This window comes from Cibotium barometz, chromosome 41 (genome assembly GCF_041138505.1).
Source record: "Cibotium barometz isolate CiBa-2024 chromosome 41, ASM4113850v1, whole genome shotgun sequence".
NCBI lineage: Eukaryota > Viridiplantae > Streptophyta > Polypodiopsida > Cyatheales > Cibotiaceae > Cibotium > Cibotium barometz.
Window position 1 is genome coordinate 7187766 of NC_141086.1, and position 14485 is coordinate 7202250.

The 14485-nt window shown below is 40.1% G+C and overlaps 1 protein-coding gene across 1 annotated transcript; it reads right to left on the bottom strand.

Annotated features, from left to right (window-relative positions):
- Nucleotides 1-3236: 3236 nt before the first annotated feature.
- LOC147614650 (uncharacterized) lies at nucleotides 3237-6605 on the bottom strand. Its single transcript, XM_086779767.1, has 10 exons — nucleotides 6166-6605; nucleotides 6103-6110; nucleotides 5868-5968; nucleotides 5651-5782; nucleotides 5263-5575; nucleotides 4606-4863; nucleotides 4218-4508; nucleotides 3881-4134; nucleotides 3725-3799; nucleotides 3237-3620 (listed from the first exon to the last, which is right to left on the bottom strand). Exons 1-10 carry the CDS (start codon nucleotides 6603-6605, stop codon nucleotides 3237-3239), a joined length of 2256 nt encoding a protein of 751 aa, XP_086635893.1.
- Nucleotides 6606-14485: the final 7880 nt, after the last annotated feature.

The following is a 14485-nucleotide window of genomic DNA, read 5'->3' on the forward strand; positions in this document are numbered from 1 at the left end:
GGATGTACTTAACACATTTCTAAGAGTGCAAAGAAAAGACAACACAAGCTAGCTCTTGAATGGGGTCTTAGTGGTGGTCGGAATTGTAAATGGAGAAGAACATACAGAGTAGTGGTGGTCAAGATTGTGGATGGAGAACATACATACTAGTTGATAGCTAAAAGATTTACATTATAAGGGGGCCTTGGCAATGTCCAAGAATGTGTGTCATGTGAGCACACACATAGACACACACAAGAAGGGATTGTAAATAGCCTTGATACTATGGGATTATGCGCATGCTTTATAAGAGTGAGTACACATGCACATGAAACATTGTTGTAAAATCCCTCATGCTATGAAAGGTGGCCATATAAAATTTATCATGGTGATTGCTTAGCATTATTCTCCAAACAAATTAGTGGCTTTTTTTGCATTGATAAGATCATCATTGAACTTGGGTATCACCATTGCCAATCAAAACATGTGAGATCCTTGTAATGCAAAAAGAATACACAAAAATGTAGATAAAAAGGTTCTTTGTGATGGAGAGTTTACACAACTAAGGTGTTATGTTGAACTCACTTAATGTAATGTGTCCATATGGTGCCACTAGCAGTAGATAAAAAGGCTATTTATTATGGAGAGTTTGTGCAACAAGTGGCTATGTTGACCTCACTTAGTGTTATGTGTCCATATGGTGCCACTATGTCTAGTGCCACTAACAATTGAATAGGTATAAACCATTGTTAGTGTGGATAGTGTGTAGAGGTTTAGGAGATGACATAACAAGAGACCTGGATTCCCAATGGTGCCAGTAGTAGCAGTTGAGTAGGTCTAAACCATTGTGAGTGTGGATATTGTATAGTGGCTAGGAGATGGCATGACAAGGGACATGCATTCCCATGGTATGGCTCACCCTAACAACAAGAGATTACCTAGTGAACCGCAATTGTCGTGAGGATCTTTCCAATGGCCAAGGTCGTAACCCTTGAGGTCTCCAAGCTCTATAACTCCTTGAGAAGCAATTCCATCGCGTCTCCCACACGAGCGTTATCACACCAACATGTTGCACTATGTGTACTCGTCCCTCCTCTCACCTCACATCACTCGCACACACTCACTAGCATGCATTAGAGAGAGAGAGATTAGCAAGAGCAAGACTCTATTGCACAATGGGAGAGTTCCTTGTATTATGAGAGATACTCACTTATATACATGGCCATAAGTATTCACACTCGCTTAAATTGTGGCCGGTCAGGCACTTTAGACTCATAAGAGACCTAATACTATTACAATGACTACTCTCATAATATATCCATGAAGTACATCACTTGGGACTTCATCCTAACTTACTACCACATGCCCTTGAAGCAAAAATTGCCATAAGTATTCCATGAGACCATTACGAGCATCCATCCAAGTTGTAGATTTGGACACCATTGCTTCATATCTTGAATGTATGACATTTTGGTGTATCTAACTTGACTCCATTGCTTCATATCTTGAATGTATGACATTTTGGTGTATCTAACTTGACTCCTGGATATAAGACAATGATAGTGGCTCTTGTTAACCCTAGGAATTGGTTAACATTCCCCCCTTCCTAATGCCGATCGCATCCTCATGTGATCGTGTTGAAGACTTTTCTGTGGGGAGAATTGGCAAAGCTTTATTGATGGCTATTAATGTTGAGTGACATTCAATGGTCGTTGTTCCTCCAGAAGGAATAAGAAAGACTAGTTAGTAAATGAAAAGGTTAAAGGTTAGCACAAATTCCTAATGGGGTGAGGGGGTGGGGGTTTTGCGATTGATTGCATTTTTATATTTTTGTAAGCCTTTTTGGTTTAATATTTTTGGGTGCGTCAATACAATGAGCGTAAACCAATGAGCATTGTGAGCAAGGGTATTTTATGAGCAACAATTCCGAGATAATAATAAAACCTTATTTCCCTATGAAATACAATACCTCCTGAAAGAGGAGCCACAAGAATATGCTTTAACTGGTTGGCTGCTTGGAGTTGTTTAATAACAATAAAGAAGAATGCAAAATGGCATGTCATGACATAGAACTGGAATGCAACAAGGTTAGTTTGTTAAAGATTATCCAAAGCATCATTTTAAATATTCTTAGATACATGGGATCTCACATATACACCTTACTCACACATATAGGTAGACTTATGCATAAAGCTTGCATATATCCAAACTCAAGAAGTGCTCCTTCATGAGAAGATAAAAGCTGAGTTTTACTATGAATGATAAGGAGGGTTTGAATTTAAGAAGAAGACATCATCTATCAATAATTAAGGTCATATGTATTTAAGACAATAAGAAAGTGTAAGGTGGCACAAACAAGAAGCTTCAAAAAGAGGGTAGTCCAATTTGTGAGTCTACGTGATGGACTAGTCCAAGGGGGAAGAGGGGGCTATAGGATTGTCCAAGAGAGCAACATGATCCAATGCATGAAAAGATGGAGCTAGTGCAAAGTGTGACACCCTCAACCAAGGTGCACATGGAAGATGCATCAAAGGAAATAAATAGGCAAACAATTAGGTCCTTGTTACATGTTTGTAGTCAATACAGAGAAAAATTTTGAAAAACGCATCATCAACAAAAGTATTATAGATGGATTTAAGAGATATATTGGGCAAATTTCATCATGTCTAGGACTATGTGCAATTTTAGTAAAGGTCCATGAATGTGATATTAAATCATCTAAGTTGCCAACAAGAAGGTTCATTGTTCTTTAGTTCAAGTGAGAACCAAATTCATGCGATGTGCATGATTTCAGGGTTCTAACATCTCTAGCCTCAAACATACTCATGTATCTTATGAAGCTACAGAAAAACATTAATCATCAAGCTACAAAAAGTACCAACAAAACAAGAGAATGGCTTGTGAATCCTTTATGACATAGACCTGCAATCCACCTAATACAAGAGTCAAGTAATACATCATCTATCAAGCTCAAAAAATGAAGCTATGAGTTTGTGTGGGGGGACAGGAAAGCATGAATCCACATAATCCAAAAATAGCGCTATGCAAAAGACTACTTCTCATTTGCTTCATCATCAAGAAAAATACACCTTCTCCTACGTTTCTCCCGTCCCAATGATCGATCATCCACAGTGGTGCTTGTCATGTGTATTGCCATTGCCTCTGCATAACATGGTAACTCACTTTAAACTTCCATGACAACATCAAAGAAAAAGAGAAAAGAAAAATGTAATAGAAAGACATGCATGTTTTACTTACTAGTCGGATGGTGCATCATACACTTCATAATCACCAGAGGATGTGTCACTTTCTCCAAGGTCTGCCACCTTTTTTGTGCCATAGATCTCCTCTATATATGGTGAAAGGTAATCCTTGCATATCTCCTCATCATTATCAATGACCAAGCAACCACGACCGGTGTGCATAGATGCCTTTAATATAGGCCCTGTCCCAGCCCCCAACTCCAATATTGTACCTGTTCGTGGGCAAAGAGCCTCAGTAAACATAAGCATATGAGAGGGACTCCTCTCTAGAATCCCTCGCCAACTACCACTTTTTCCACCACGTCGTGCTCTATTGCTTGAAGGTAAGTAATGACCAATAATCTCACAAGAGAGGTCCTCCTGCAAAATATTTCCCACCTACAAATTGAAATACACATAATATTAAGTGATCACATTCAAAAGTAACCTCCAATCATTTAAATTCAATGCACTCCTAATAAGTACTGCAAGTGTCATTCAACCTTTAATGCACTCTCACTATTGAAAGGAGGATCCTTTCCCCTCTTGTGGAATGCCAAAGCATAAAATACATTCACCTATACAGGCAACAAAGAAAAAACAACACAATATTAGATGACAAATAGCAAGAATTAACATTAAAGTGAATAGACTTAAACCTTTTGCATATGTCCATGCTTTTGTAGCAGAGATAATGACTCAGAGCTCTCCATAATCCATCTGAAACCTAGCTCCAGCAAGCCTGTACGCTTTGCAAAGCGCTCCACAGAAACAAGAGAAGAACTCAAGCAAAACACTAAGACCCATCCCATATCATCCATAACACATGATGCCGCCAATAGAGAGAACTTCATGTGGTCATCTGTAAGGACATTCCATTGTGGAATACCTTGAAACCCATGAATAGGCAAACCTGCATATTAATCATGTATGTCAGCAAGTTCCTTTTACACAAACACCATCACAAAAAAGGAGTATACATTAAAAAAGTTTTACCAGTAGGAAGATCAATGAAAGTAAGGTCAACACTCCAACTACTTGGCTTGGAATTTCTCATCTTTGGACCTCCACCCAAACGCACATAAAACTCCCTCATAAAAGCAAACCCCTCATTGAAGTTTCCGGATGCAAACTCTTTTCCAAGCACTATGTAATCGTAAATCCAAACCTTGGAATGATTTTTGACTCCATGCTTCTCCACGAACAAAAAGCTAGAAAGTGGAGCATACACCATAGCTCCCTTGGTACTTGTCTTGTGTGCTATAGGACTCTCCAAATTACGGGTGTCTATAGATAGTATGTCCAACAAAAAAACAAATTAATAAAATCCAGAAAACTATTAAAAACAAATATTTAAATACAATCCAGAAGAACCCAATGTTACCTTTTATTACATCTCCCTTTTTTTGAGAGGGACGCCCCTTGTTTTTTCCCAAAGCATGCATCTCTAGCTCTTCTCTCTCTTTGATAGATTTCAACTCTGCCTCCATTTTCTTCCTTTGCTCCTCTGACATCTCGCCTGATGACCCAGAATCAGATTTGCATTCTCCTTTTAAATGTTGAAGGTATCTCTCCTTCTCCTCCTCTAGGCACTCTCCTTTCTTCATGTCAATCCACCAAGGGCAATGCTTTCTCTCCCAATCCGTCAAGATAAAGACTCCATTAGGATCTTTACCTTCACGAAAGATGGAAGAGGTATACATACTATAGGTTGGAGGAGAAATCACAACCCAAGCCTTGCATATGTCAGGCAGACCATTGATTGTTTTCTTGGCTATTAGATGCATTAAAAACCTACAAAAGAGATATAATAAATCAACTAAAAAATAAACACGGTTCATAAGATTTCAAGAAACAATGCAAAAAGAGAATTACCTATAAACCAACCGTCTTGAGGAGTTTTTCAGATCCACATGCTTGGCCGACGGAGTTGCCACACTCATCTCTTTCTGGAGTTCATAAAACAGCACTCCTCTATAACAGTTTACAATATCTGCAAAGTAAGTCTCTATGTGCACATCGGCAGGTAGCTCCACCTTATTCACCCCCTGAGTAGAATCTACCACTTGGTGTAGAAGCCGTGTGGCATCCTCCAATACCTGATCCATCCAAACCTCCTTTGCAAGCCAAGGAATGTAGTGGTGATCTCCAAGTGGCATACCATAGCTCTGCCGAAAGTTCTCATCTGCACCTAACATCTTTAACATTTTCAGCTTGAGATTTTGGGAACAAGCAGCACTAGAAATGGCATAAAGTTTCTCAATTGAGATCTTAAACTTCTCATCCTCAAAGGGCAGCTTCCATAATATATTGAACCACTCCTCTGAATTAGATGGATTTACCACCGAAAGATTCTATGCCACCAACAGAAAAGAATTAGAAGAAGAAATGCTTGTGATGCCAAAGAACCAAAAGCAGAAGATACAAACCCGTGTCATCCTTCTATTATAGGATTTAACGACACTCCTCCTAGCTAGTGTCTCAGCCTTAATACGCTCATCCTTTGCCAAGCTTGAGGGAATCTTCTTAATTGCCAATTCTAAATCTGATTTCCATTTATTCTTCAAAAAATAACAGCCATTAAAAAAACACTTAAGGACAAAGATAGCAAAGTAATATTCTTAACCACCTTTATTAAGTACTTACCCCATATACAATGGGTCCAAGAATAGCTTGAGTGAGAGGATACCAAACTCGCCTTCCAGATTGTGCCTCCCTAGACCTGGCCTTCTCCATTGACCTCTTATCTTCTTCCGTGAAGGAGTCAGTGAAATTAGATGGATCAAGAGAGCAAACCGTGCTTGTATGGAATAAGTAATCTTTGAGGTTTGTCTTTACAATAGCCTCTTCATTCATTCTTCATGAAATAAATAGAAACAACCATAAGAACTAATTAAAACAACCATAAATACAATGTTGAATATACAAAATGTGTAATACTCACATGTTTATTCTTTGAAGTGCAACGATAAGCCTCATCTCATCTTGTTGATTAGGCACAATGAATTGCGCCATAACTCGAACATGTCTCTTCTTATCATTACGATACATCTCCTTGATGCTCTCAAGCCAAGAAGCGGTCCTGTGATTTCCCTCCCAAACATAAAACATCTTTCCACTTAACATAGACCACTCATCTTTAGATGCAATCTCCTCCTCAAACTCTTCATTGATAAGCTGCCAGTTTTTGTCCCATGTCTTCATGAGATCTTCATCCACATCCTTTGTGCTGCCATCTGGTAGATTTATGGAGAGAACAAACATACCTTTCATCATCAAATATCCTTCCTCTTCAAAAACCTTCTTTAACAATGAGAGATCTTTTCGAAGCTCTCGCACCCTCTCGTTGACCAAGCATCTACACAGAGGGATCAATGGAGGCATGGAACCCTGATTAAGTGCCAAGCTGTCTATGAACTCAGACCCATGTGGCTTGATGATGGATTGTGGAATAAGATTATCCACATCTTTCTCATCCTTGTCACTAGAAGCATCAACCTGTTGTTGAATCGGTATGAAAGGCTCAGTTAGAACTTTGTCTCCAGCTTCTTTGCTAACTTCCTTTTGAATGTGACTCCCTTGACCACTCTCTGCCATTTCAATGGTCTTTTCACTGCCATCACTAGGTGGAGATTTTCGCTTTCTTCCCACATTCTTGGCCGTTGATGTCTTCCTTTTTCCAAGAGCAGGTGACTACAAAAGACATTAAGAGCAAGTGATTATACAAGACATTGTTCTTTGCAACACTATTTCGCCAGCGAAATACATAAGGATGGAAAAACACTTGACATTACATGCATTCAGAGTTGCATAAGACAAATTCACAAATTTCAAGGCATTCATGCACCTCAATTAACCAAAACGAGGAAATTTCAAGGCATAAGAAAAATTTCATAACACATACATGCGAAATAGTCTTCGCCCTGTTCACAAACACACACACACACATACTATTTCGCTAGCGAAATAGTGTTTACCTAAGGCAAATATTTTGCCTCTCTCGTCTTCATCATCACCGCTCTACACATGCCCTTCAATTCAAATCGAAAAAGTCTTCATCACAAATACCTTTCCACATTGCATTGAGTGGAGGATGGATGTGTACTCCAAGTTGGGAAGGTTTCCACATTGCATTGAGTGGAGGATAGATAGGTATGCTCACAAGAACACACACATACACTATTTCGCTGGCGAAATAGTGTATGTGTGTGTTTTAGTTACCACAAAAACACACACAAACACTATTTCGCTGGCGAAATAGTGTGTGTGTGTGTTTTTGATAATCTGCAATGAGTGTGTGTGTGTGTTTTTTATAATCTTCTGAGCTTGGCCATCACGACATAATCCTGCAACTATGAAAAGGCGAAATAGTGTGTATGAGTTTTGGCTACCACAAAAACACACACAAACACTATTTCGCTGGCGAAATAGTGTGGGTGTGTGTTTTTGATTGTCTGTAATTTGGATCCGCCACACCTCTATTGCCTCGGGACGAAAATGCGAGCGCACAAACACACTCACACACACTATTTCGCTGGCGAAATAGTGTGGGTGTGTGAGTTTTCGTTACCACAAAAACACACACAAACACTATTTCGCTGGCGAAATAGTGTGGGTGTGTGTTTTTGATCCGTCTGTAATTTGTAATTTACTGCTCTTGTGCCATATCTTGCCCCTACTTGCCCTCATGAGCTATCAGCTATCCCTCCAATGCTCATGCATGTTTCTATTGGTTCTTTTCTTATTCTTGATCAGATGAGAGGATGAGAGGAAAGTGACCATAGTTTAGGCTCACAAGGTTTAGACTCGCATCAAAAGTGCATGTTGTCTACACAAACACACTCACACACACTATTTCGCTGGCGAAATACTGTGTGTGTGAGTTTTGGTTACCACAAAAACACACACAAACACTATTTCGCTGGCGAAATAGTGTGGGTGTGTGTTTTTGGTTGATCACCATATCTATACGCATTGTTGTCCCACCATATCTCTACGCCTAAGTTACATCCACCATACATGAGTTGTCTACGCCATAGATGAGCGGCAGGGCATGATAGAAGGACGCGAGCGCACAAACACACACACACACTAATATTCTTCGCCTTGCTCACAAACACACACACACTATTTTACTGGCGAAATGGACTCGAAATACCTTGCTGCTGCCCACTGATCTCCTTGTCCCACGCTTCATATGTGCTGCCCACTGATCTCCTCGTCCCACGCAGAGGCTGAAGGCAATGCTCGGGAGAATGCTCGGGCGCAGAGGCTGAAGGCAATGTTCGGGAGAGCGAACTTGCTCCGGCGCAGATGAACGAACTTGCTCAGGGGGAGATGCAACAAATTAGAGTCAACAAACTCACACACACCCAAATTAAAGGCTCTCTGACTCACACACACCTACCCAAATTAAAGGCTCTCTAACTCTCCCTAACTCTCTCTAATCCGAGTTCACTTTCCAGGGTCTCACCCGAGTAAAAGGCACTCTAACTCACACACACCTACCCGAATAAAAGGCTCTCTAACTCTCTCTAACTCTCTCTCTCTCTAATCCGAGTTCACTTTCCAGGGTCTCCCACACTCGCGTCCATCAATCTCTAGCCTAGGTTGCACCTAGGTCCTTTACTCACCCACCCATTCACTTTAACCACTCGCCCAACCCCCCTCTGGTAAGCGGATCTAGAGAATCTCTCTTTAACTCTCTTTAAAAAGGAGGCGGCGGCTTGAATGACACACACACACTTGTTGGGTTTAACGCATTATACGATTATATATTCTCTTTATGCTACATATTATAAATAATAGCTATTTTTAACCTTTTATAATAATTATTTGATTAAAGATCTTGCCTCATAACAAAAAATAAAAAGGACACTCTTTATAAAAGAAGTGTCGCCTCTAACAGGTCGACGAGTTCTTGACAATGGAGAAAGCAATTGTTCAGGATGAGAATGGTCTCAATCAGATGGAGTTCGTAACAATGGCTGGATTTGTTGAGGTGTCCAAAAGAGAATTGTCTTTACATTTTGGCCTGACAGAGGAATCCATCCACCTTCACCAAGTATCTGGTGATCCGGATGATGGCCTGTATTTTGATCTTGCATCTTACCTTAGAGAACAAGAAGTAATGTTTCACCTGGATTTTCAGTTTGGAAAGGTATTTATTGTTCGTGGAGATAAGGTGCCATGCATCCCTTCTCAAGATGAAGATTTTACAGATCTTGAAGTTGAAAAGAGGATTACAGGTGACACATTTCAAGAAGACGATGATGCTACAGTCAGTATAGTGCAATTACTCAGAAATCTTCCATTGAGGAACTCATTGAGAAACACTTTTATGCAAGCTAATGAAATAAAACAAGTGTCAGAGCTACCTAATAGATATGATGGGAATATAATGTTCGAGCTGCCCTATGCAAATCCCTCAACAAGAACCATTGGCATGGAAAGCAAGTTGGATGGGCATACTTGGACAAATGAGATGACAAGCAACATATCTGGATTTGAGGGAGTAGTGAGATACAGAAAGTGTGGTGGCCATTTACAATGCCTTAACAACTTATGCACTGGCTTGCAACGATCTAAAGTAAAAAATGAGAAGCATTGGACTGGTCGGTTAACAAGAGTTTGTCCAGAGGGCTCAACAAAAACAGAAGGATTCGGAAGCCTTAAGTGCTTTTATTGCAAGTCATATCCAACTTGCGTCGCTCAATGTACATGCAAGCTGGTGCTTTGTTTTCCCAATGAGATTGCAGGTAGAAAGGTGTCTAGAGGTGTCATACATATTGACCACCACATGCATCCAGTTGCAGAGGGTGTTTCTAAACAAATTCTGGATAATGTCCATGAAAGAGTTAGTAGAATGGTTTCTAGAGACATTGGTGGTAAACCCAGATCTTTTCAACTAAAACTAGCAAAGGAGATTGTCATGGAATCTTGTCTTTTTCAACAACATGAAGGAGATGTTAAAGTGTCTGACAGAGACTTAAGTGTCTTGCTGGCAAAACTAGCACCTGCTCTCTCGACAACAGAAGGTTATCACGTTGGAGGAGAGACACACAAGTTGACTTTGGACATCCATGTGGTGACTTTGAGGCTTTGCTAAAGCTCAAATCAAAATTGATGTTTGATTACTTTCAGAGTATTGCATTCCCTGGGCAGATAGAGTTGTCAAGCTTCGAAAGGTGTCATGTCTTTAAAATGTCAACCCAAGGACCAGGTAATGGAGTAGAGTTGGTTAATAAAATGAGGCCTAAAGGTGAGTTAGGTGGCTGTTGGGTGTTCTTTGACTTTGTGAAGAGAATGCATGACTGGACGACCATGGCTTGCCATGTATATAATCCATTTGTGCGAGAGATGCAGACCATTGCAATAGGGGATTTTAAGGTCGAGGACACAGAGTCCCAGATTTTATTTTGGACATTGTTGAATATGGTTATGGAGAAAAAGGGTTACAAGAAGGCATGTTTCAAGGGATTCATGGCTGATGAGGCTCAGGCTAATTGGCGAGCAGTTAGGACAGTTTTTAATGGAGGCCCTGAAAATGTCATGGTTGGAAGAGAGAGGTCTTGCTCCTTTCATTGGGAGCAAAGCATGCAGCATCATGCAAAAAAATGCATTCCCTCTCATAGCCAAGAGGAGTTCAAGTCACGATGTCGTGCATGGAAAGCAGCACCATCGGAAGAGGCTGCTGAGCAGGAATTGGACAATCTTTGGACATGGTTGCAAGAAGGTCATGCTGACAAAACCAATATCTCAGCTTTGCAAACATGGTTAATATGGTGGCATGCAAGAGTAGCTCACTGGGGTGAATACATGGTCAAGGTAAGAAAATCTAATATGGAGTTGACTCCTGCATTGTAATTTTGATTCATTTATCTTATGTTTAAATTTGTTCAAATATGCAGGCCATGGAGGGAGATGAAAAGTACCTTGTTCCAAGAGCAAACTTGGCGGAGTCTATGCATGGGAGTTGGCTGGCATCCAATGATGGGGTGAAATACATTTCCCTCTACAATGCTTGCTATAATGACCTTTTGAATACTCTAATCCAACAGTCAAAATATGATAGCTATCTTAAGGGTGGCCACCTTGGATGTGGTCCTGGATTGGAGAAACTTAAGAGAAGGGCCTCAACAAGTGCAATCCCACCTGCGGCAAGAGAAATTGTTGATCTCACAAATGAGGCTGCTGTAGAGCTGGGGGCTGCCAATAGGTCTCTCTCCGCAGATGGTGATTCTAGGTCTGTTCGGCAAAAAAGACGAGGTGTATTAAAGAATCCTATCAAAGAGGGAGATTCACACCGACCAGAGTATGAGTATGTCACTTACAACACACAACATCACGGTGCACCCAATGTTTTGCAGGAAGTACATAATGAGGGAGAGGTGGAAATACATTCAACAAGGTGGGCAATCAGAAGGACAACACCAGGGAGTAAGGTGCGGTGCCAAGGATACTTGAGAAATGAGAAACGAAAATGTAATGAACTTATTGATAAAAAAAGGTAGGGCAGGATTACTAGGAGTGCCAGCACCATGTTTTGAGGGACTCATTGAAATCCCCTTTGGAACCAGGAAACAATTTGTATGGTTTTGTGGAAGTAATGTTGACCATACCTGGGAGCCCTCTCACAATGTAATCGAGAAACCAAGTACTAGACCTGCTGTGTGGCCCGTTGCAATTGGAACTTCATTGGATTCTACAGAAATATCTGCATTGTCAAAGGCAGGCTTTGATTTGAAGAACATTAGTGCAGAGGCACATCAACAAGTAGGGACTCCTCTTGCAAGTCATGATGATGCTGATGTGCGACCCATGAACCGCAATGGAAAGCTAGTGATTGTTGCCAGGGTGGTGAACAAAGAAATGCGGGATAGAATCAAAAGGGCTGCAGCGCTTATTTGCACTATTCATGGGTGTAGGGTTGTTGTGCCAAAGGAGCATGTTGAATACACTTTATCGACTGAAGGAAGCATCAAGAAAGGACAAAACTACTTGGTTACTGTTTCAGCTTTTCCTTCTTGCACATGCGATGACTTTCAAAATCGGGATCGCAAAGGCAAAAGATACATGCCTTGCAAACACCTTTACTTTATTTATATGCATGAGCTGGACTTGAATGTGGATCACCAAAAGTTTATTCACCAAGCAGCCCTCACTAAAAGAGAGTTGCAGCAAGCTTTGCGACTAGTTGCTTGATGATGTAATTTTTACTTTTTGGTATTGCGCATAGTCCATGTTGGAACTCCTTCAATGTATTTAATTTTTGGTGTTGTTCGCAAATTGCAATGAGTTGTAGCAAGCATTGCTGCTAGTGGCTTGACGATGTAATTTTTACTTTAAGAGATTTAAATTTCAATTTTTCTTTGATGTGCACTTTTTACTTGTATTCATAGGGAAATATAAGCTTCCTTTGTCTTTATTCATACTGCAATGAAACTTATAATGTATTTCTTTTTGGGATCTTCTTTAAAGTCATGTTTGTAATGGATTTAAATTTCAATTTTTTCTTTGATGTGCACTTTTTATCTTTATTCATAGGGAAATACAAGCTTCCTTGAGGTTCATAGTTTGGATATTGCAATGATGATGGCCCTTTTTTTTTTCCTTCGCTCGCCACGCTCGACACTTTACGCTCGTAAAAAGGGCCCCCCCAATATTTTTTACTCACTTTATTTTTTGGCAATCAAAGTAGAGTTACATTTGATTTGTGTTAGTGGGGAAGCTAAGAGATGTTAATGATGGGGAAGAAGAGAAGGAAGATCCGGAGGAACGTAGACAAAATCATCATTTAAATAAATTGGCCTTCGATGAAGTCCCTTTTTGTTAGGATTCTTGCCAAATGTTGTTGAGTAGGAATGTTTCTTCCCATGTGCTTTTTATGCTTTTATGTATATTTAAGTGCTCTTATGAAGCAAATATACATGAAGTACAAGAATTGAGTCACAAGACTCTTATTAAGCTGCTCTTGTTAAGGTAACCACTTATTATTGAAGCTGCTCTTGTTGAAGTAACCATTTATTGGTGAAGCTGCTCTTGTTGAAGTAACCATTTATTGGTGAGACATGAAAGAATTATGTCGACTTGCGAGGCTTAGATAAATTGTGAAGACTTGTATTTGGAGAGGTTTGCAATTTGAAGGAAAATTCCAAGCGATGGTTTTTACCATGGACCAGGCTTTTGCCCACCATGGCCCCCCCATCCAGAGATGTACATGGGATATTGTCAATGATGAGGCTCTGGTATACATGTCCTCCCCAGTGCATGAGTATAGATATGTACCCATGGAGTAGCTACTACATTAACTTAGCCAAAAGAATAGTAAGCTAAAAAGATTAACAAAAATGTAATGGCTATTGAAGATCGTTGGGAGTTTCTTATGATATTCTACCATTTTTAGGTAGGCCATATGTGTAACTCCCTTGTGTTTGTGTGTTTCTTTTTTTTGTCTTTTTTTTTCTTTTATCTTTTTTTTTTTGCTATCACCTTGCGGCAACAGGTTCTTATGGCTACTCTCCTTTTTGAGAGAATAGGTTCTTATGTCTACCGCATTGCTTCTACACTCATGCTTCTCATCCAGAGGGGTGAAAAGAGCATTATGAGTTTGTCTTTGATGCGTTCATAAGTCTCTATTACAAACGTGGAAATTGAACCTTGAATTTGTGGCTCAAGTATTGTCGAGGCACTACATATAGCTTCCGGTTAGTTGCTATTGGGTTTGAATGAGAACACGCAATCTCTCTGTATTTATTAAGTGGTTTGTTTGCTGCTGCTTGGATTTCCATTCTTGTCAAACTTTAGGGGAAGTTATTGGGGTTGAAGTCGGTGGTAAGGTTGTCTTCACTTTGTTCAATTTTGGCAACCATATGAAGGTATTACCATCATAATATTCTTATTCCTGAAGCACATACACAGGCACCCATCTTTGATAAATATTATAAATTGGTGGTTGCTGCTTCTGGTGCTAAGGTTTCTTTATTTGTGCAGGCTTAGGGGACTTTTTTATGCACTTAGGAATCCAAGCTTTGGTATTTCCTTGGCAGTATCCTTGTGCTTGCAATAATCTTTTTGGTACCCACACTTGTTGAGATGTTGGAAGAACTCGCATAGGCTTTTGTGGGACGGTGTTATGGAGTACTTTTATTTTTCCTTGGCCTCTGAGTGTTGCGTTGAGGAGGAGGCTTTGATGATTGAGGCACCCAAATTGGATTGGTGCCTTCATAGTAGCCTTGGGCTACAAGTAGCTAATTCTCCACCCA

Excerpts from the sequence above, each read along its gene's own strand:
- LOC147614650 (XM_086779767.1), bottom strand. The coding sequence starts at position 6,605 with ATGCCTCCATTGATCCCTCTGTGTAGATGCTTGGTCAACGAGAGGGTG. Across the intron at positions 4,135-4,217 it reads TTTCATTGATCTTCCTACTG|GTTTGCCTATTCATGGGTTT; the intron begins GTAAAACTTTTT and ends ATTAATATGCAG. Across the intron at positions 3,800-3,880 it reads AGCATGGACATATGCAAAAG|GTGAATGTATTTTATGCTTT; the intron begins GTTTAAGTCTAT and ends TTGCCTGTATAG.